This window comes from Salvia hispanica, chromosome 1 (assembly GCF_023119035.1).
Source record: "Salvia hispanica cultivar TCC Black 2014 chromosome 1, UniMelb_Shisp_WGS_1.0, whole genome shotgun sequence".
In the NCBI taxonomy this organism is placed as follows: Eukaryota; Viridiplantae; Streptophyta; class Magnoliopsida; order Lamiales; family Lamiaceae; genus Salvia; species Salvia hispanica.
Window position 1 is genome coordinate 27,132,457 of NC_062965.1, and position 24,444 is coordinate 27,156,900.

A 24,444-nucleotide genomic window follows, 5' to 3' on the forward strand; every position below is an offset into this window, starting at 1 on the left:
AGGAGCATGGATTTTTATGTGTTGTGGTGATTTCTCCACATATGTGATGATCTTGATTCTAATTTATCAGATTACTTTTGCAAGGAATATAAGTGTTGATGAAAGGAAAAATGTTGAGATATCTGAAGACTGTTGAATCTAACAAAGACAAAGCGCTTTCGTTGGAGATGGAAATTGCCGAGTCCGATGTTGAATTGGTTGATTCGGATGTTGTGGAGACGGACTATGACCCTCCGCTTCAGGTTAGCGACTCAAAGGCGTGTTAAATATTTAATGATTGTTTAATCACATTTTCTCGTTGTGGTTCTAGATGGGCGATCCTTCGGTTGAAGTGAGTGAAGATGATCGAGAAAAGATGCCGTAGTGCAAAAATCAAATGCCATGGATGCAACTCTTGAAGGTAGGTTCCTTTTCAGAATCATTGTAGTTAGATCTATTACAAAATTAGAGTTTGACCCCTTGTGCTTGCGAAAATTAGGAAATCTCGATAAAGCTATAAGTCTTCTTACAGAAGCGGTCGTGTTGAATCCAAAATCAGCAATGCTGTATGCTAGCAGAGATACCTCCCAAATGAACTCTGTTTTTATGTGACATATTTTCTGTAATCTGAGAAGTTCCTTTTTTCAGCTAGTGTTTCTGTAAAGTTGAAGAAACCAAACACTGCAATCCGTGATGCTGATACTGCGTTGAAGGTATATCTGTTGTGATGAGGGCTTGTTTTCTAAACGATAATTTGTTCTAATTTATTTGATGTTGTGCTAGATCAACGATGAATATTGAAAGGATATAAGGCTCGAGGTATGGCAGAAGGGATGTTGGGCTTATGGGAAGATGCTGCAAGAGATTTGCTTATGGCATCAAAGCTCGGTTTTGGATGAGGAGACTACTCTGATGCTTTACAAAGAAGACGTTGAACACCGCCAAAAATATGAAAAGCTTCTCGTAAGGCTGAGAAAGATGAAGGTATTTATACTGTTACTGATATAGGGGTGCGATCATATCATAACTTATATTTATGTGATAACCTAATAACCCTATCATTTTATGGGTGAAAAGTATCATTTTTACTAAAAATGATATTTTTTCAGCATGCATAAAATGATACTTTTATTCTATAAAATGAGGGTTATTAGGTTATCACCATAAATATGGGTTATGATATGATCACATTTACTGGTTTTACACACACATACACTACACACAAAAATTGCACACATACACTCAAAAACTGCACAAACTACACACAAAAACTGCACACATACACTCAAAATATTGCACAAACTACACACAAAAACTGCACACATACACTCAAAAATTGCACACACTACACACAAAAGTTGCTGCACACACACACTCTTGTACAAACTACACACAAAAATTGCACACATACACTCAAAAACTGCAAAACTACACACAAAAATTGCACACACACACACACACACAAACTGCATGCTATACACAAACTGCACACACACACACACACACACTACACCTAAAAACTGCACACATTACACGCACACTACACACACAAAAACTGCACACAGTAAACTCAAAAACTGCACACACACTTCACATTAATTATAGTATAATTTTTACCCGATGGCCCGATTGAGGACAAACCCGAAGATCCGTTTTGTGCCAACACTTATAAAACTGGAGCATATATAGAATTTAAGCATTTTGAAGGAGAAAAAGATTCTCACATTCTCAAAGTAAACTCAAGCAAGCTAAGGAGAGAAAATGGAGGCGGAAAAGATTCAGACATTGAAGGGTTTTGTGGAGTTCCACAAACAAAACCCACATGTCTTACACTCTCCATCTCTTGCATTTTTCAAGACCTTTCTGCAAAGGTGCAAACTTTTTTGGTTATCAACTTCAATTTTGCTGTAAATTAAGGAATTGTTAAGGGTTTCATTGTATTTTTTAGGTTGTTTATGTGTTTCTGCTATTGGAAGATACAAGGTAACATCTGAGAGTAACGATTTTCTGACAAATTTGGAAGGCCTCATTTTAACATTATTGCCTCGTTGTTTCCTATATGCACGACTCATGGTTATATTATATTCACTGATGACGTAAAACCTGATGCAGAGCAATGACGGTGAGGACCATGAAGATAAAAAGCCATTTGCTTCTAGGAAGCGCGATTTTCAAATGGACGATACCTCAAATGACGACAGTGTTGAATCTGATGTTGAGTTGGATGATTGTGGAGCCGGACAATGATCCTCCACAGAAAGTGAGTAGCTCAAAAAACTCCGATTTCATATTGCCCGATTTGTCCCTTTTACACATTTGCTTACCTTATTATTACAGATGGGGGACCCTTCCGTTGAAGCAACTGAAGAAAATAAAAAGCATGTTTATCTATCAAAAGCTAAAGCTATGGAAGCAATCATTGATGGTATGTGGTTTATGGAAATTCTTTTACTATTTTTTTGTCGATAGTGTATTTTCTAGGAGAATAACTGTTGCATATTAATTATACTGAATTCAGGAAAGGTAATGAGGCCGTAGATTACCTAACTGAGTCAATCACGTTGAATCCAAACTTGGCAATATTTTATGAAGTAGAGGTAACTCATGCTTGTGACCGGTAGAGATTTTCGTAGGAGATGTCTTGTTTAATAACTATATTATTGTTCTTGTAGAATAGTAGAATATAGAGACACAGTGTAGAAAGTAGTGTATATTCATTAGTAAACATAGGCCAAATATATATTGTACAAGGGACTAAGCTAGACTATGTTACATCTCCGATGTGGGACAGAATACATATAATATGTTAACACTTCCCCTCAAGCTGGATCATATATATTGATCATATCCAGCTTGGTACAAAGTTCTGAGAAACGCTTCACATGCAACGGTTTTGTGAAGATATTAGCAATCTGGTTGGACGATGAAGTGAAAGGAGTAGTAATTGTCTGATTCAAAACACACTCTCGAATGAAATGACAATCAACTTCAATATGTTTAGTCCTTTCATGAAAAATCGGATTGTTCGCAATATAAATTGCAGCTTGGTTATCACAATGCATCGGTAAAGGTTCATTGAAAGTGAACCCCAATTCTCCAAGTAGATTCTTGATTCCAATCATCTCAGTAGAGTATGAGCCATAGCTCTATACTTATACTTGGCCTCGGTAGACTATCTCGCATCAGTATGTTGTTTCTTACTTCGCCAAATTACCAGGTTTCCTCCCAAGTAGGTGCAATATCTAAGTAGTAGACTTTCTATCAGACTTAGAACCAGCATAATCAGCATCAGAATATCCTTCAATTTTTAGATGACCATTCTTTTTAAATAACAATCCTTTGTCGGGAGATTTCTTGATATATTGAAGAATTCGAATAGCTGCATCCCAGTGAACTTGCTTAGGCTTATCCAGAAAACGACTGACTAAACCAACAGGAAAGGAAATATCAGGCCTTGTTACTGTCAAGTACATAAGTTTTCCAAGTAGACGTCTATACTTAGCTTTATCCTCCAATAATTCTCTACTATCATCCCAAACACTTGGATCAACCTCCATAAGAGTATCACAGGCTTTGTTCCAAGCTTTGTTCCAAGTGTTGGAACAGATATACTAAAATGCATTTTTCGAGTTTATTTTGAATTTGATAAATTGCTTGTATATTGTAAGCACTCTTCATTTAATGAGAATAATAAATGTTTTATTCAGACCGTGTATTTTACTTTAATGGGTATTGACCGTATCTAATTATATATTAAATTATATAATTAAAACGCCGGAAAGTAAAATCAGTCTAAGTCTTCTACATTGAAGGTTGGGTCGTGGAACAGGTCATCACAGTAGGTGGCCCAACCGGTACCTTGTAGAAGTAAAACTTTTTCACAACCTAGATAGGCCTCGGCTACCTATCGTGAAAGGTTGCAGTGTCCATCTGAAAGTCGTCTTTACCTTGAGAATTGACTAGTGACATTGGTGTGGTATAACATTGAATGGATCTAAAGTATAGACACGTCTTTGTTGCTATCTAATGTAAGACGATGTCTTGGAGATTTAATATTTCCTAATCTTTGTAATAATATAGGACACACGTTATTTAATCACGGGTTTTTCGCAACCCAATATTCCTGATATCTTGGGTAATAGTAATTAATAACCAGTATAGTGTCAGTTTTATTATTACATTGAATCGCGTGCCTGCGTGATTTGACTATATCCCAAAGACGTGTTTGAGAGAATTTCTATTATTCGGAAACCCGACCGGTTTGGATTTAATCCAAGAATAAATAGAAAAGGAAAAGTATATTTTGATATACATCTCGTACTAGACAAACTCTTGGAAATAAAAAGATATTAATTAATTTAATGTCTATAGCAGACTACAAATTAATTAATGGATATAGAAAGTCTTAGACACGGGATTTAATATAGTAAAGAGGTTAACCCGGATTGCTTGTAATCACAGATTAGATGGGCGGTCAGTATTTCTTCGATAGTGGCTCATGAAATATTCCATTGGCCTTATATTGAATTATGGGTTAAAATTTAATTAGTAAAGAAGGTCCAATTGGGAATGCCCAATCCAAGCCTCATAGATCCCTAACCTAGCCCATCATAAACTCTATAAATAAGGATGTAAGGAGAGGAGACAATAACACACAACACAAAACCCTAGCCTCCACACTTGGAATTTTCGACCCTCTCTCTCTAATAGAGGAATTCGAAATTCCTCTTTGTGTGTTCTTGGTTTTCTTATCTTCTCCTTCAAGATCCTTATAATTTCTAAAAGATTTCTCTCACAATGAATTTAGATCTATAGAGTTAAGGGTCATAGGTTAGAAGATCTTTGGTCTTGCATTCACAATCAAGCTTCAAGATCTACACGTGGAGAAGTAGCAAGCCACTTCGATTCTTTGGGAAATCATTATTGTAAGTATTCAACATCATAATTTAATTTGAATTATGTGATTAATTGCGCAAGTATATGTCTCTACATGTTCAAGCATGAAATTGAATCGATCCACATAATCACCTAAATAGATTCTTTTTTGGATTTATTTATTTTTGCAATTTCCGCTGTGTTTTTCCCCAACGCCAAGTAGTCCAGTTTCTTTCAGTAAATCTGTAGCATACTTTTGCTGAGATAGAGACATTACAGAATTTCTGTGTGCAATTTCAATTCCCAAGAAATACTTAGGACGCCCCAGATCCTTGATAACAAATTGTTGATGCAATATTTCTTAGTTTCCTCAATTCCACGAACATCACTTCCAGATATGAGTATATCATCAACATACACAATGAGAATGACAATACTCGATGCTTGATGTCGCACAAAGACCGAATGATCAAACTTGCATTGCTTAAAACCAATAGTTCCAAGAACACTACTGAACTTATCAAACCACGCCTTGGTACTTTGTTTAAGGCCATAAATTGCCTTTTTGAGACAACAAACCTTAGTATCATCCTCCCCCTGAGCAACATATCCCGAAGGTTGCTCCATAAAGACCGTCGGAGTCAAATCACCATATAAGAAAGCATTCTTCACATCAAGCTGGTACATGGGCCACGAAAGATTAACAGCCAAAGAGAACATAATGCGGATTGAGTTCATACGAGCAGTGGGCGAGAACGTCTCAAAGTAGTCAATACCGTAAGTTTGTGTGTACCCTTTGGCCACAAGCCGAGCTTTGTATCGATCAATACTACCATCAGCAAGAAATTTTATGGTAAGCACCCAACGACAAGATACAATATCTACCGAATTAGGGGCATGTACCAATATCCAAGTACCACGACTCAAGAGAGCTCGCATCTCCTCATCCATAGAGGGTGTTTAAGTGCCACTTGATAAGAAGTTGGAATAACTCTAGATAAAAGACAAAGAGCAAAGGCACGAAAAGGAGCAATCAATCGAGTAAAGGAAACATGATTAGACACAGATGTTTGGTGGTACAAGTACGTTTACCTTTGCGAATGGCTATGGGTAACTCATCAGGAGGAACTGCATCTTCAGAAGCTGGAGGCGAAGATGATTGTGGCAGTGGACATGAGCCTGTATCTGTATTTGGTTGTTTCAAGGACTTCAACGGCTGTTGTAGGTCGATGACGTCGTGTATAGACTTGTAAAGGAGGAGCAGAAGGCATAGGAGATACAAAAGTTTGGGCAGGCAAAGGAGTAGGATCTGACTGGGTGGTTTAGTTTGAGAATGAGTAAAATAAGGCTGAAACTCAAAGAAGGTGACGTCTGCAAAGATATAATGTCGTTTGGTAAGAGGATCAAAACATCGGTATCCCTTTTTGGTTCTAGAATAACCAAGAAAAACACATTTAATGGAGCGAGTGGGTTAGGAGTAAGATCATGAACAAAACAAGTACACCAAAAAATACGAGGAGGAATATGATAGAAAGGTTTATCAGGATGAAGCCACGAAAAAGGAATATCCCCATGCAACACACTAGATGACATCCTATTAATAAGAAAGCATGCATTAAGAACACCATTAGACCATAGATACTTAGGCACATTCATGTGAGACATAAGAGTACGCGCAACATCTAAAATATGACGATGCTTGCGCTCAGCTACCCCATTTTGTTGAGAAGTGTGAGAGCAAGAGGTTTGATGAATTATACCATGAGATTCACAAAAGGATGAAATAGACTGTTGTGTGAACTCAAGAGCATTATCCGTACGGAGGATACGCATATCAACATAGTATTGGGTTTTTATTTCATGGTAAAAGGATTTGAGAACAGTTGGGACTTCACTTCTTTGTTTAAGCAAATATAACCATGTCATATGAGAATAATCATCAACAAGAATTAGAAAATACTTGAAACCCCCTCTGACTCAATACTACTAGGACCCCAAACATCACAATGTACTAGACCAAAAGCAGAAGAGCTACGAGTCTCGACTCGAGAAGGAAAGGAAGTACAATGGTGCTTGCCCAACTCACATGACTCACAATTAAAATCAGTAGACGGAACTGGAACTAGACTACGAAGGCTGGAAGAAGACGGATGACCGAGACGACAATGCCACTGATATGGAGACACAGCAGCAGAGAGAGCGCTAGGAGAGACATGTGAAATAGGATCCAAGTAGTACAAACCGCCACACTCATGTCCTCTACCAATCATCCTCTTCGTCAGCAGGTTATGAAGGATAAAAAGTGACAGAGCAATTGTAAGTTTTTGTTAGCTGGCCAATAGATATTAAGCCGACTGGAAAATTTGGGACAAATAAAACATTATCAAGAGTGATATGAGTAGTGGGTTTGACAACACCAGTGCCAGTTACTGGAGAATAGTTGCCATCAGCAAGACGAACAGATGGAAGTGAGGATGGATAAAAAGATGAGAAAATGGATTTTATACCAGTAATATGGGTAAAGACACCTGAATCCAACATCCAAGACTTACCAGGAGACACAGCAAACGCAGCTACAGAGGTAGCGTCAGTAGTAGATGAAGAACTTGGCGCCTTAATGGTGGTTTCGATAGGCGGTCTAAAATCAGATATGATAAAAGAGAATGTAGCAAGAAGACCAGCTGTAGGAGGAATAGAATAATAGCTGTAGTAGTAGAGCAGCGGGCAAATAGCAGAGAACAGCAGCAGAGCAACAGTAGCAGTAGCAAGTAGCAGACAGATAACAATTGCTATTACAGTAGACAAATAACAATTGCACACAGATAACAGAGAGGAGCAGCAGAGCAACAATAGACAGATACAATTGCAAGCAGTAGAGCCGGAGCAGGGGTAGAATTGAGCAGCAGTAGCAGATAACAGTTACAGGCAGCAGAGTAGCGGAGCAGGGGCAGAGCAGCAGGAGCAGGTAACAGTTGCAGCAGCGGAGTAACGGAGCAGGGGCAGAACATCAGATAATAGTTGCAGCAGCAGAGTAGCAGAGCAGGGGCAGAACAGTAGCATATAACAGTTGCAGCAGGGCAGAGTAGCGGAGCAGGGGGGAGAACAACAATAGTAGAGGCGGAAAAAAAAAAAAAACTAAATTTCGAAACCCTAATTTTTGGATTTTTTTTTATATTTATTTATTTATTTTTAAGTAACCTAGTGACGGATTCGAATCTGCTCTGGTACCATGTAGAACAGTAGAATATAGAGACATAGTGGAGAAAGTAGTGTATATTCATTAGTAAACATAGGCCAAATATATATTGTACAAGAGACTAAGCTAGACTATGTTACATCTCCGATGTGGGACAGAATACATATAATATGTTAACAGTTCTCTCTTCAGCCAGTGTCTTTATCATATTGAAGAAACCATATGCGGCGATACCAGATGTTGATGCAGCATTAGAGGTACGTGTGACTTTTAGCTTGACTTGTTATACTTTCAAGGGTAAAAACCTCACCTTTTAAGAAGACTATTGTGCGATGTTTTTATATATCAACCCAGTCTCGGAAGTGGGATACAAAGCACGAGGACTGCCAAAAGCAATGTTGGGCTCGTGGAAAGAGACAGCTCGTGATTTCCGTGCTTCATCAAGGTTGGATTTTGACGCTCAGCTAGCACTTGCACTCAAGAAGGTAAATTATCCCTTGTATCTCAGTGGCGTCGCTTTCTATTTTTTTGGGCTTCAATCTTAAAAGCAGAGTCACCTTAGATGATTTTTACTTAAAAACTTTTTAGGTTGAACCCAATGCAAAGAAAATTGAAGAGCACAACCGGAAATAAGAACGCCTGCGTAAAGAGAAGAAATTGAGACGAATCGAGCTTGAGAGGAAGATGCGTCGTGTGAGTCCTAAACTTTTTGGTTATTTAGTACTCCAATTAATAGTTTATCATCCTAAATCCTCACACCTATTTTCCTGATTTCATTCATCTTAATTCTCTTAGTTCTGAATGAGTAATTCCTTTTTTTTTTAATTCTTATTGCAGGATGCTGAATTTTCTTCTGTTTTAAAAGATGGTGTACTCACTTAACTATTGTCTAACGTATTTCATTTCAAGTAGTTATGTTTCAACTACTGATCAATGATTTGCATTCTGTTCCGTTATTCAAGCTTATGAATTTTTAGCCTTGATACGCGTCTTATCCAATTTCGTCACGTTCGGTTGCAGGAGAAATCATCCTGATCCATTCTGGTAGTGAGTTGGACGAGAAACTGAATGCTGCTTCAAAGAAATCACGGCTTTCAGTTCTCTACTTCCCTACAACATGGTGTGGGCCCTGCCGTTACGTTCGCCCTGTTTTCAGTAGCTTGGCTGGTAAATACCTGAAAGTTGCTTTCTTGAAAGTGTATGTCGACGAGGCTAGAGAGGTTGCTGCTGAATGGAACATCAGTAGCATCCCGACCTTCTCCTTCATCCGAAATGGTAAGGAGGTGGATCAGCTCATCACCGTGGACAAAAACGCGCTCAAGCAGAAGATTGCTCAGCATGCTTGATTGATTGAGTTGGAACAACTATCTACATTTGATCTATATAACTACTCCCTCCATCCCATAAAAATATGTACACTTTCTACTTTTGTCCGTCCCACAAAAATACGTGCATTCTATTTTACGGAGTAGATGAATAAATGCCCAAATAACTAAACTAATATACATAAAAATAAAAATGAATTGGGCGTATCCTGGAAGGATCAAGTGACTGCCAAAGCATTTAATGCTGCAATTAATAAGAATATTTGGAGGGGATTTGTCAGCCAAGTTGCTACCTTCTCACATATATGTACGCCACCAATCATTTTCATGCCCCCACCCCTCATAAACAATAACTCCTACAATATTCTCCCAGGAGGAGGAAGCAATCCAACAAGACCTTCTTCATATCAGACAAATTCAGCAAGTCCTTTTCACAGTCACACAAAGGTGAGTACCATCAACACTCCACTTTTTCAACATACTGCCTAAATACTTCCACATATTGCAACAGTTCATATAGGCAAAACATAGCCTTTGCCCAAAAAAAATACTTCCAACTTAGCATCCAACGGATATTGCATATAGGCAAATTTAGCACCTCAAGAACATAGTTGCTATAGCCTCTCAAGAACATAGCAATGGCAGATTCTCAAAGGATAATAGGAACTTAGCTTTAAATGACATAGAAATCTGCCTTAGAGACTTCCGGCAGCAACCTCGGCACTCCATCGCCGATGGTGACAGCCCACGCTCCAATTTAAGCTTGAGACATTCTTTCTAATTTAATTAGATTAACTTTTGTTAAAACTAAATTAGAACTATCCTATTGTGATGTTTTCAAAAGGTCACCCTCGCAAGTAAAGCCGGAACGAAAGATTCAAGTTAAGGAAACTAAACGATCAAGGTGAGCTTTCTTATACCAAAAATACAAATTATATTTTATGAAAACTCTGAACACATGTTCGTGATTCTCAAATAATATTGTTGTCTTGCCAAAATGTTTTGTGTATGATGCCTATCTATTGGCTACGGCCAAGTGAATTATGAATGATGAGATATGAATCGAATTCGGGTCCGACAAAGGGTGGTGTCCCTCTCGGACTAGTGTACACAGAAGGTGACCGTCTGAGAACACCATCTCAGCGGCACAAGATGATCAGATATGGCTAAGTACAGAAAAAAGGTGTTGCAGCCCAATGTGAATATTTTTAGTAAGCTCGGATCTTTTCAATAAAACCCCGAGTATTACTGTGACAATGACTTGACAATATTTTCAAATGTATATGTGTAACTTTCGGCAATATGTTCACCGAGTACATCAAGTACTCAGCCCTGCATATATTTCTAAATGTGCAGATTAAGCGGTGACGACGAGGGGCGAGAAATGCTTGGATGCATCGTGTCTCCATACACGGTGTCATTCTCTCTTGACTCTTCCGCTGCAATGTAAAAGTCGAGTTTATATTATCTTTATCATGCACTCTGATATATTTTCCAAGTTATCCCAAGTTGATTTCTTTCAAATTTCAGTTTTGTCGAGATTCCCCTTTCTTCCCCACTTCTTTAATTCTCCCCTAGTCGCGATAAACCGCACTATGAAGGGAAAAAAGAAATCAATTACATACCAATTGAGCCATTCTATTACCAAATAATTTTCGAATGGAACCTCATTAAAGTCCGGCTTGTCACCCTTCATGTAGCAGGTATGCTTAAATAAATCGGACTGCTCCTAGGATATCAGAGCATGCCTCCTCCTCGAGTTGAATGTGCCATTTAAAGTGATGGGTCATGGGTGATCCCGTTCAAATATTAATAAATACGAAAGATTCACATCTTGTCCTACATCGAAAATATGATCTAAATATCCACTCAAATATCGAGTGAGTTCAGATGTAGCCTCATTAGGACTTGGTCACTTTAATATTTTCCTTAACTAAGGTAGTGATGTACTCCACAACATACATTTTTTGCTTCAAATATAATGTGCTTTAAATTAAACATAATACTCCTATCAATTTGTTCGTCATTTTATAACTTTGGAAGGAATAAGTTGCTCAAAACGACACCGTATTGCAGAGGTACTAGTACTTTTTAAAAGTTAGTTGGACAGTTGAAATCGCGGGCAACATTTGCAATTGAAAACTTCTCTCTCAGCTTGTGTGTGAAAACCCTACAATCATTGAAGCAATTTGATGACGAAACTGACTTGATTACTCAGTTAATCAGTTCAGGTAACAGCATTTACTAACGTTAAAGTGGATCTAAGCTTAATTGAGAAACTATGGAAACAATTTCTTCTGCATCTGATAGTTAATCTAAGCATGTTATGAAATAGGTAGAATCTTTGTGTGAAAGGGGAAAAATTGTTATGCAATACTTGCTTTGCTGATCATTTGCAATCTGAAACCGTCAATTTAACTTGTTTCTGTTTCTAGATCTTTTGATTTAGTTAAAATGGAATAAATTTCAACTGGATTATGGCGTTTTTACGATAATTATATGCCTTGAATCGTTTATCCTGTCCATCTAGAATCCGAGCTATGCGAATCTTCTGTTCGGCTTTATGGCAAGTTCCCGCGTGCAATCCCATGGGCATTTTGGGGAAATTTATTGTTCTTTTAGGGTTAGGCTGCGGGTATAAATGTTCGTCAAGTTATAGCGAATAAGTCTTCCGCCTGCTGCTGCTACTCGTAGATTTTGGCTTGTGCGGTAAGAGCATGGATTTTTCTTTTTCTGTGTTGTAGTTAGTGATTTCTCCACATATGTGATGATCCTGATTCAATTTTATCAGATTATATTTGCAAGGAATATAAGTGTTTATGGAAGGCAAAATGTTGAGATCTAAGTCTCTGAAGAAGACTGTTGAATCTAACATAGACAAAGCGGATTCGTTGGATATGGAAATTGTCGAGTCTGATGTTGAATTGGACGATTCGGATGTTGTGGAGCCGGACTATGACCCTCCGCTTCAGGTTAGCGACTCAAAGGCGTGTTAGGTATTTAATGTTTGTTTAATCATGGATTTACATTTTCTCGTTGTGGTTCTAGATGGGCGATCCTTCGGTTGATGTGAGTTCTACCTGTGGAAAGATGGAGCAGTGGTGGATGAAGAGCTCCAGATGAGAATGAACTCACTAGAAAAGATGATTCTTGAACACACTGCATAGTTCATCTTCAAACTTGTTAGTCACAACTTTAGATTTTGTTGTCTCTGTGCAGTTTAAGAAGTACATTCTATGCAAGAAACCTTCATATCACAACATTTTAGGATATGATTTAGCTTTTTATAGAAGTTTACAGCAATCTTGAAAGAAACAACAGCAATAGACACCCTTTTCTTCTCTCCACCAGAAACCCCCTCTTGTCCCTTCACTTTAGGTTGACAGAGAAACATAATGGTTTTTGTTTATGAAGGTAAAAGTACATTTTCAGTGTCTTTCTTAATTATGTTTAAAATGAGTTCTTGTTTCGAGTATACTGCCAATAAAAGTTGGGAGGAAAAACGGTTTCCATTTTAGTTGTGCTTTGGTGATTAGCTATAATGGACTTGAAAAGTAGAGATTTTTCATAGACCAATCCGTAAAATGTCCATTATACTCTGTTATCATCAGTAATCAGCTCTAGGCGTCAAACATGGTTGGAATTGGAAACAAAAAAAGAAGAAGAAAAAAGAAGCGAGAAATTGCAATGGCAGCTAACACCATCTGTTCTCCTCCACTCACAACTTCAGTCTCATCATCATCATCGCCATCTTTGTCGAAAATTCTCATATTTGCAAAAAAGACTGTATTTTTACCACCATCACCATCATCTTCATTATCAAGTTATCGATAAAGAAAAGAAGCGGCGAGAGGTTCGGAGTGGGGATCAACTGATTTCTTGCTAGTTAGCCTGTTGTTGTCTCTATTTCATTTGGATCCTTATTGTTGATGGTTTAAGATTTAATTATTGTGTGTGTTTGTGTGTGAGTGACAGAGAGAGATGTTTCATTGTTTGTTTGTGAAGAGTGGGGGTGAATTGGGTTTCTTTGAGTTCAATGGATTGGGAATTAGGTTAATTTTTCTTGTAGTTTATGACTAAATGGAGCTTCCCAATATTAGGGAAACAGTGATAAAACTGTGGTGTTGTTTCATGAACTGATATCTGTGTAGTGAATGATCACTGAATTAATTTTATTCTTGCTAGTTATCTAGTATGTGTGTCTGTTCAATTGGGAACTTTCCATTGTTGATGGATTAAGATTTAAAATTAGGGTGTGGGATTAAGAGAGATTCCTGAATTGCTTGATTGTGCAGAAAGGTACATTCACTGCTAATTTTGTGAAGTTTATCTGCACTTGTTTGAGGTTTCAATAATGTTGTTTTGATTGATACTATATGAAGTATTATCTATGCTTTTCAAGAATAAGATCATCCACCATTGGTATGAATGGCTTGCTTTTTCCAGTTCTTGAACTCCAGGATGACGGCCTACTTCAATAAGGTCGGGTGTCCAGAAAGGAGTTCATCGCATCTCTTCACAAGAGAAAGACTAAGCTGTTCGTGGCGCTGATCGAGAAGAAACTGTTGCCTCTTCGACCTGGTGTTGCAAAGTAAGGTTTCTCTACTATTAGGCCACTGCTCCCCCCAAGTGATTGAATTTTGCTGCATATCAATGATGCAGCTTTTCTTGAAGGTGATTTCCTTATAGCAATGTTTTTCCATAATCTCAAGGATTATGAAGGTGAAAATACTGTAAAACAGTGCTGCTTATAACAATTGAAAGAAGATTGCAGAACACAGCTAAAAATACGAAAAGCTTCACATAGCAAAGGAGCAGAGAAATGCTGAGCTCGAAAGGCTGAGAAAGATGAAGGTAAATATACTGTAGGTTTACTGGTTTTCGCGTTACAATTCAGACTTCATTTGGTATCATAGAATTGAGCTTATGGAATTGGAATTGGAATTGAATCCAATCCCAAATTCAATGTTTGTTACTACACAAAAACTGCACACATTACACACAAAAATTGCACACACACACACATACACTAAGCTCAAAAACGGCACACACACTTCACATCAATTATATCATTTTTACCGAACAAAAGATTGGATTGAATAATAATAATCCTTCAAATTCAATTCCGTAGAATTCTAATTTCAATTCAATTTCAATTTCGTGTACCGAAGGGACCTCAGTAATATCTCAAGAAGAAAATTGTGAAAAAAATTCTATTCCTGAAGTTGATATATTTGAGAAAATTCAATGTTCGGTAATCTGGTCCATCTTGAATACGAGCTATGCGAATCTTGTCCTGTCCGCCTTAGTATGACTAGTGTTCGAATGTATTCAATGGACATTTTGGGGAAATATATATGTTCTTTAGGGTTAGGGTGCACGTACATTTCTTCCTCAAGCCAAAGCAAATAAGGCTTCCGCCGCTCCTCCTCCTAGATTTTGGCTCGTGTGGTAAGGAGCATGGAATTTTATGTGTTGTAATGATTTCTCTACATATGTGCTGATCCTAAATCTAATTTATCAGATTTTTTGGCAAGGTATTTAAGTGTTGATAAAAGATGAAAATGTTGAGAGCTAAGCATCTGAAGACTGTTGAATCTAACAAAGACAAAGCGCATTCGTTGGAGATGGAAATTGTCGAGTCCGATGTTGAATTGGATGATTCGGATGATGTGGAGCCGGACTATGACCCTCCGCTTCAGGTTAGTGACTCAAAGGCATGTTAGGTATTTAATGTTTGTTTAATCACATTTTCTCGTTGTGGTTCTAGATGGGTGATCCTTCGGTTAAAGTGAATGAAGCAGATCGAGAAGGCGCCCTAGTGCAAAAAGCAATGGCCATGGATGCAGCATTTCTCGACAAAGCTATAAGTCCTGTGGAATATAAAGGATAAAAAGCTCCATAATAGTGGAGAATAAAAGAGATGAAGATTAAAAATGTAAATCTGTATATTTCTTCTTGGAAAAGAAACGAGATACAAAAGCTACTTTTATACTCCTAGCTCGAGTGTAGATCTGTGCATGTACACTTGCACATACACAATTATTTCTCACAACAAAGGTACTAACTAACTCTCATCTAGAAGCTTCCTTATTCTTATGAACCACGTCACCACATTTTGTATGTACACATCTAATCCAAGCAGCAATCTTCCTTGTTCCATAATAGTTTTCAACAAGTCCTCTGACAGAAGCGGTCGTGTTGAATCCAAAATCAGCATCAGCAATGTTGTATGCTTGCAGAGGTACCTTAACCTGACCTCCAAAAATGTTGATTTTGCATTGCATCATCTGAGAAGTTTCTTTTTTCAGCTAGTATGTTCGTTAAGTTGAAGAAACCAAACGCTCCAAACCGTGATGCTGATGCTGCGTTCAAGGTATATACAAAAACTGCAAATACACACACTACACACAAAAACTGCACACACATAACTCAAAAACTGCACACACACTACACACAATTGCACACACTAAACTCAAAAACTGCACACACACACTAAACTCAAAAATTGCACAGACACTTCACATTAATTATATCATTTTTTACAAAATAAAGGATTTGTAATTGAATTATAATCCTTCAATCAATTTCGTAGAATTCTAATTTCAATTCAATTCCATATCTGTGTACCTAATGAACGGACCCTCACTAATTGCATAAAAAAAAAAGTTCTAAGTCTGAAGTTGATTTATTTGAGAAATTTGTGTTACAGAGCAAGTGATTCGTGTGGCCTCGGCTAAGGATCTGAAGATCAAGCTGAATGCTGGTACATTTAATCATGGACGAAGGGATTACATTAGAACATTGTGGTAGTAAATTAAGCTAGATTGAACTTAAGAAAGAACTCGGACTTGGAGGTATCGGAATCTCGACAGTTCCCTCCAACATTAGCAAAACTTTTTTCATTGTTGGACGTAGTGACGGATCATATTGCACACACCATATCCCTATCTTCACCATCCTCTCCACTTTCCTCTCCTCCACCATTTCATCTCCCACCAGACTCCCAATCTTCCTTGATGAATAACAGTCGTAAACCCATTCCTCAAGAATCGCCTCATCCTCACTCCTGCTCCAATCAACGCACTTCCTACAACATATGATCTCCAGCAGCATCACTCCAAAGCTATAAACATCTGCTTTCACCGTGATCGCCTGCTTCTGGTACCACTCTGGCGCTACATAGCCCTTAGTCCCTCTTATCTCAGTATGCGTATTAGTTTGATCTTGTTTTAGGAGCTTCGCCAGCCCAAAGTCCGATATCTTAGCGCACCAATTCTCGTCCATGAGTATGTTCTGAGGCTTTATATCGCAGTGAATGATTTGCGTCTCGCACTCTTGGTGCAGATACAGTATCCCCCTCGATATATCACGAGCAATCTCAATACGTTCCTCCCAGCTTGGCCGTTTCTCTTGATTGAAAAGTATGTCTGCAAGGGTCCCATTGCTCATGTACTCAAACACCAACAGTTTGTTGTCTCCGTTGAAGCAGTAGCCTAGGAGCCGGACTAGGTTCCTATGATACATCTTCCCAATCGTCGTCAACTCTGTCTTGAACTCTATCTCTCCTTGTGCAAATTCCTTCTCCAACCTCTTCACTGCCACCATTTTCTGCTGCAAAACCCCTTTGAACACTATGCCAGATGCTCCTCTCCCCAGCTCTTCCTCGAAGCCATTTGTCGCTTCGGACAGATGCTTGAATGTGAAAACTTGCAGTGAAATACCTTCAACATAGTTATCTGAATTTTCCTTACCAATCTTGCTGTAGTCCTTCCTTTTCAGGCGAACAAAGATCACAGAAATAGACAACGCCAAGACGCCTATAGACAAGAGAACAACGCCGATGACAAGGATGTTAATCCGCCCCTCTTTCTTAACGATGATTTTATGGCCTCCCAAGCCGTGTACTGCGGTTCTACTGACACGAATGAAAGCGACATTTGATTGTCCAAGAGACCTTCTGCCGAATCTCAGCGGAAGCCTCTGTTTTCTGCATTCGCTGTCTACATACATGGCAGCTTCGCAGTTGCAGTCATCCAGGCATGCTTTGCTGCACTCTTCTTCACTCATGACTCTATTCTCATACCAGGTTTCGTCCCATTCCGTGTTTTCGACTCTTAACATTTCGGACCTCGACCCATCATCAGTGTTGGGGCAGTCCTGGACCGAGAAGGTTCGAGAACAGGGAGCTGTACTGTTACCGGGCTGAACGGACACGAAACCGGGAAGGCACTGGCATCCCGGCACATTATCCATAAGAATACAGAAGGCGTTGACTCCGCAGAAGCCTTTGGGAGCACACTCGTCGACTATGGAGGACCATCGCCTGGCCGTGGTCATATTATCTAGTGACAGAGAGTAGATGCGGAAAATTCCTCCGACGTCGAGCCTCATGAAATTGATGTATCCTTCTGTAGGGAGTCGGCCGTTGGATATGTTCCGCAGAGGCAAGCTGCCGTTGATCAGCTGATAAAGGCGGCCATCGCTGTCGAAGTTAAGAGACACGTTAACTGCTCCTTCTGGATTTTCAGCATAGTAAGCGTAAGTCGCGGTGTCCTCTGTTCCGACAGGATACTGCACGAGGTAACCATCTGTCTGCATCTTCAGCCTGAAACTGCCTCTGCTGTAGTCGGTGTCGGAGGCGCTGGAGACGATCTCTTGCCCGGGAGTGAGGCGTTGGCCGGGGAGGAGGGTGTTGGTTGGGCGGTCGAAGCTTTGCCAGATGATTGTGTGATTGGAATCGTAGAGAACAAAGTTGCCATTGTCGAGCATTGAGGCCGACGCGATGGCTGAGTATCGGCCGATGACGACTATGTCCGGGCCTTGTCTCTGGCGGAGGATTAGCCCCTCGGGGGTTAGTGAAAGGGAGACGACGTCCTCTGGGACGGTCAGATTACTTTCCCTCCTTGCTGCCCAGACGACGGTTTTGTCGGGTAGAAAGATGCCAACGGCATAGTTGTTGACGTGTTGGGGGAAGAAGCCGAAGGCGTAGAGGCCGGAGGGGGAAGGCCAGGAGGAGTTGGAGGTGGGTGTGAGGGAAGAGCCTAAGGTGATGTTGGATGATCTACTTTTAGCTGCTGCTGTTGTAGAAATGACAAGGAGAAACAAGACTGTGAGGATATTGGACATTGTTCTTTGTTAGATTAGATGATTCCTTTTACCAATTTAAAGGGATATTGCATTGACCAATACTTGCTACTATTTTTATTTATCTATGAATAGTGAGTATTCATTTTAGTGAGTATATAAGATTAACATGCTTTATTTATGAGTATTTTTACACTCATGCCAGTTCAAGTTAAATAAGATGTCACGTCTCACAACATAGAGTGCGATATCAACTTAAAAATAAAGTAAAAAACTGGTGCTATGAACTGTGTACTTATTTTGATATTTCACTTATCAACGTTTTGGAAGAAATTTGGAATAAATATTACTTCCCCCATCCCTAAAGAATATGCACTTTGAGTTCGACACGAATTTTAATACTCCCTCCGTTCCCTTATAGTTGAGGCGGAACTTTTCGGCACGGGGTTTAAAAATGAATGTTGAGTGTGTTAAATAAATAGATTAAAAAGTAAAAAAGAGAAAAAGGTAGAGAGAATAAAGTAAAAAGTGAATAAAGTAGAGAGAATAAAGTAAGAGAGAGTAAAGTAAGAAAGAGGAAAAGTTACTTTATATAGAAATGACTCAACTATGAGGGAACTTCCCGAAATGGAAAAATGACTCAACTATGAAGGAACGGAAGGAGTACAAAATTGATAGAGTACGAGAGAGATAGAGAGAAAAAGTAATCAAAGCATTGTTAGTAGAGAATGGGTCACACCTCATTTGAGATAACAGAATTTTCAAAATTAGAAAGTGCATATTCTTGTGGTACGGAGGGAGCATTCATTTTTTTTGCGTTTATAAGAGACTATGTCACTCATATTATGATGATAATCATCACTTGACACTGAATTCAACATGCAACTTTTTCCATGCAATTTCGCAGCCAGTATGGAAATGCATGTTTCATGTTTGGGTAGACTTCTCTATTGTGAAGATTAAAAATTTCTATATACGCATTAATGAAAAACGTGAGTCTGAGTTAGTGTTTGTCCCGGCCACATGGATAGTCAGTGGATGGTGGTTTAAGTTTGTGTGTTAGTAATGTAGGGTGTGAATATTGAGTTTTATTTTAAGTGTGAAATTATAAATGAAAGTAAATTCTACTAAAAAATTCCTACTTTAATTAAGTATGAATAGGGTAATTACTATTTAATCGGATATATTACCCGATCTTTTGCTTTTTATAGTACCCGATCCCAACAAGATTTTGCAGGTAATGGGTATCCAATACACGATTGGTATAGGGTAGGGTAGGATATCACCTGATACCCGTTTTGACAAGCCTAGGCTGCACTCCCCTTTCGTAAGTATAGGCCGTAGTTCACGCATTTATTTGTAGGACATGAATTTGGGAAAAAATGGCACATAGATGGGTCGTGTTAATCATTTAGGTTCTTGTTATCAATTCAATTACTTAGTCCTGTCTGGTACGTTGACTTCTATTTGGAAGTCAAGCAAAGAGATACGTACAAATTTGACAAAACAAGAGCTGTGAAGATCCATGAAACAAGGAGAAATCGTAGTGTAATTTAATTTTGGAACTTATCAAGGAGGAGTCATGTCCTCTAATACTATCTCCATCTAATGGTTTACATGCTTTATTTATGGACACCACTCTCCCTCTCGTAAGTATAGACCGTAATTCGGAAAAATAAATGGCACATAATTGTGTCGTGTTAATTATTTAGGTCTTTGTTATCAGTTCAATTACTTACTCCTATCTATTAGGTTTACTTTGATTTGGAAGTCAAGCTAATAGATACAAATTTGACAAAACAAATTTCCATGAAAGCTTGGTCTACAGCTGTACATATTCTTGTTGGACATTTGTTTAAGTATACATGCATGAAATCATCTAATAAGGAGAAATCGTAGTGTAATTTAATTTTGGAACTTATCAAGGAGGAGGAGCCATCTATGCTTTATTTAGGGACTCCACTCTCCCTCTAGTAAGTATAGACCGTAATTTGAAAAAAAACTGGCACATATTTGGGTCGTTTTAATTAATTAGGTCCTTGTTATCAATTCAACTAATTACGCGTGTCTATTACGTTTACTTTGATTTTGAAGTCAAGATAATAAATACAAATTTAACAAGACAAATTTCCATGAAAGCTTGGTCCACAAGTACATATTTTTGTTGGACGTTTGATTAAATATATAGGCATGAAATCGTCTAAAAAGGAGAAATCATAGTGTAATTAAATTTTGGAACTTATCAAGGAGGAGAGGAGTCATCTCCTCTAATATTATCTCCATCTAATGGATTACATGATTAAATTTATGGACTTCGCTCTCCCTCTCGTAAGTATCACCGTAAATTGGAAAAAAAAAATGGCACATAGTTGGGTCGAGCTAATTATTTAGGTCCTTGTTATCAATTTAATTACTTACTCGTGTCTATTTCGTTTACTCTGATTTTGAAGTCAAGCTAATAGACACAAATTTGACAAGACAAATTTCCATGAAAGCTTGGTCCATAATTGTACATATTCTTGTTGATGTTTGTTTAAATATATAGGCATGAAATTGTCTAAAAAGAAGAAATCTTAGTGTAATTTAATTTTGGAACTTATTAAGGAGGACGAATCATCTCCTTACTATCTCTATCTAATGGTTTACATGCTTTATTTATGGATTCCACTCTCCCGCTCATAAATATAGACCGTAATTTTGAAAAAAATGGCACATAGTTGAGTCATGTTAATTATTTAAGTTCTTGTAATCAATATAATTACGTACTCCTGTCTACTACGTTTACTTTGATTTGGAAGTCAAGCCATGAGACACAAATTTAACAACACAAATTTCCATAAAAGCTTGGTCCACAATTGTTCATAATCACGTTGGATGTTTCTTTAACCCGTCACAATGGTTGATTCTAGGGATGTCAATATAGCCCTCAATCCGTGAGCTGGCCCGAATAGTCCGCCAAATTTATAGGGTTATGGTTGAACTTATATAACCCGAAAGAAATTACAACCCGACTAGCCCGCACCCGATTAACCCGCAACCCGTTAGGGTCAGACCTGAAAACTCGATGGGCTGACCCGAAAACCCGATAAAATTTTTATTATTGCAATTTTTACTCCTAATTCGACATTTCATTGATTGATTTTATAATTATAGATAACTAAAAAAAGTAACTTTCAATTTTTATATTAAATATATAAATTATATATTGAATTTTTATTAATATAATAATTGATAAATAAACTAAAAACTTTAAATTCACTAAAAAATTATTTAAATTTATAAAATATGAATTAAAATTTTATGAAATATCTCAAATATTAGTATTTGATCATGTTTATGATTGAGTTTAAACATATATCTCACATTTATCATTATTAAATATTTTACATTTTATGAATATAACTAATTTTCATCATTATTTATGGGATTGATCGCATGTTAATCTTATCGGTAGCAACCCGATTAACCCACTGGGCTAGCCCGAAACCCGAGCTTTTAGGGTTAGGATTGAACTTTTATAACCCGAAAGAAATCGCAACCCGACTAGCCCGCACCCGATTGACCCGTAACCCGAATAGGGTTGGCCCGAAACCCGGTGGGCCGACCCGATTGACATCCCTAGTTGATTTTGTCCTTATGTGACACCTCTCTCATGCGCCCCTGTCCTCCATCCATGAATATGTGTTTCATGTATGTTAGAGCGTTAGACTGTTATTACACGTCTAATTTATACTCCCTCTATCCTTTATTTTGTACTATATCAGTTTTCATTTTTGTTCGTTCTTTACTAATTGTTCCACTTTATTTTTACTACTTTTGATAGTAAACCCTATATTCCTCCTCTAATTCATTTTTATTCACATTTTATTACAATAATATAGTATAAAAGTAGGACTCGCATCCCGCTAACTTTTTCAACTTATTTTCCTTTATATTTTTAAAAATCTGTGCCAAGTCAAGTGGGACACATATTGGAGACGGAGGGAATAGGTCTTTAGATTATAGTACTAGTTTATTTCATTATAAAATTAATATTGTAGGAGTGCTAACTTTTTACAACTTTATTTCTCTACATTTCTCAAAACTTGAGCTAGTCAAAATGAGGCATATATTCATTGACAGATGAAGTATAAAACAAAGAAATTAATACGAAGTAGTATTAATTATTAATGCTAACTTATTTTAAAGCACAATAACTTATACTCCCTCCGTCTCAATAAATACAAAACATTAATAAAAAATTGAACTAAGATGAAATTGAACAATTAATAATCAACAGACTAAAATGAAAAACTTAGACATATAATGGGAGCCGTAGGAAGTATTTAATTCACTAAACACCACTAACTAAATTCATATGTCAAAATAAAAATGTATCACTTAAGCTGAAATAGAGAGAGTATATAATAAACGAATCAGTTTTTAAATTTAATAAAGCTCTCTTTTGCAGGTAATGTATAAATACCGCATATGAATGCTAAAAGATACTACTATGGTACTTTCTCCGTTCTATAATGTTGGAGGTATTTTTTTACAACACGGGAATTAAAATATATATATATATAATATAGTAAATAAAAAGGATAATAAAATTGGATAGAAAAAAAAGTAAGAGTAATAAATATGTTACTTTTTTTATTAAAAAAAATGACTTTTTTATTAGTATTGAACGGATGGAGTATAGTTTTAGAGTCTTTTAACTGAAATTGACAGCAATAGACTCTCAGACTCTCAGTCCACTCATATAAGTTAAACGTTACTTTCACTTTTCCAAGGAAGGAAGGTATATAGAAAAGATATATCATATATTTTCCATTCTTAAAAGTGAAATATACATTTCCAAAAAGTAATAAATTTCCAAGAAAAAAAGATATATAGAAAGGCAAATTAATTTTTTTAAATAAAATAATTATACAAAATGCATTAAAAACATAAAGTGTAATACCTTCTCAAATACCTCTTCCCTTGGAGAATATTTTCATGAAAAGAAGGTAAATATGGTAGTTATAAGATTTTATCTCTCCATTGATGGGGAGGTAAAAATACTTCTTCAAAATGGGAAAAAGTATAATACCTTCTCAAATACCTCTCCCCTTGAAGATTATTTTTAATGAAAAAAAAGGTAAATATGGTAGTTATATTAGTTTACCTCTCCATTTAGAGCATCTCCAGCAAGGAAAGGTAAATGAAAGATATATTCTCTCCGTTGCATAGTAGTGGAAGTATTTCTTTTCGACACAGAGATTAAGAAAAATTGTGTTAAATGATAGATTAAAAGAGAATAAAGTAAGGGAGAATAAATGAGTTGACTTTTACTAAAAAATGAATTGACTCCACTACTATGGAACGTACTAAAATGACAAAATGATTCTACTACTATGGAACGGAGAGAGTATATCATCTATATACTTTCTCAAAAATTGAAATATACCCTTACAAAAAGTAACACATTCCAAAGAAAAAAGGTATATAGAAAGGTAAATTATTTTTTACAAATAAAATAATAGTGCAAAATGCATTAAAAAAATATAAAATGCATTCTCAAATACTTTTTCCGAGAATGGTTTTCCATGAAAAGAAGGAAAATATAATAGTTATAAGATGTTACCTTTCATTGAAGGAGGGGCAAAGATACCTCTTCACAAATACCTCTCCCATTAAAAAATGATTTTTTCATAAATAAATATAGTAGTTATATGATTTTACCTCTTCATTTACGTATTCCCTCGAAGATGCTCTAAGTAAATGCATATGCCTTTTTAAGATGCTCTAAGTGATTGCATATGCCTTATTTTTTTGAAATTCCTCCCCCACAAATAAAACTCTATACTCTTTATCTATATCCAAGTCAAAAAAAGAAAAATTTTTAACATATGTATAGTTTTGGAGTCTGAATATAAAAATATATACTAGTATAGTAAACAATTCTGAGTCCCATATTTATAATTTTTTATTATAAGATACCAAACCCTTATTAGCATT

General features: G+C 37.1%; 1 protein-coding gene and 1 pseudogene across 1 annotated transcript; one reads left to right on the forward strand and one right to left on the reverse strand.

Annotated features, from left to right (window-relative positions):
* The first annotated feature begins 1,590 nt into the window (after positions 1–1,590).
* LOC125192913 lies at positions 1,591–9,455 on the forward strand (annotated as a pseudogene).
* Positions 9,456–16,044: 6,589 nt separating this feature from the next.
* On the reverse strand, positions 16,045–18,522 carry LOC125202163 (G-type lectin S-receptor-like serine/threonine-protein kinase LECRK3). The gene has a single exon (XM_048100553.1). The coding sequence runs from the start codon at positions 18,502–18,504 to the stop codon at positions 16,198–16,200; it is 2,307 nt and encodes a 768-aa protein (XP_047956510.1). The 5' UTR covers positions 18,505–18,522; the 3' UTR covers positions 16,045–16,197.
* Positions 18,523–24,444: the final 5,922 nt, after the last annotated feature.

What these genes read in the sequence shown, in the direction of transcription:
- LOC125202163 (XM_048100553.1), bottom strand. Translation starts at nt 18,504, where the DNA reads ATGTCCAATATCCTCACAGTCTTGTTTCTCCTTGTCATTTCTACAACA.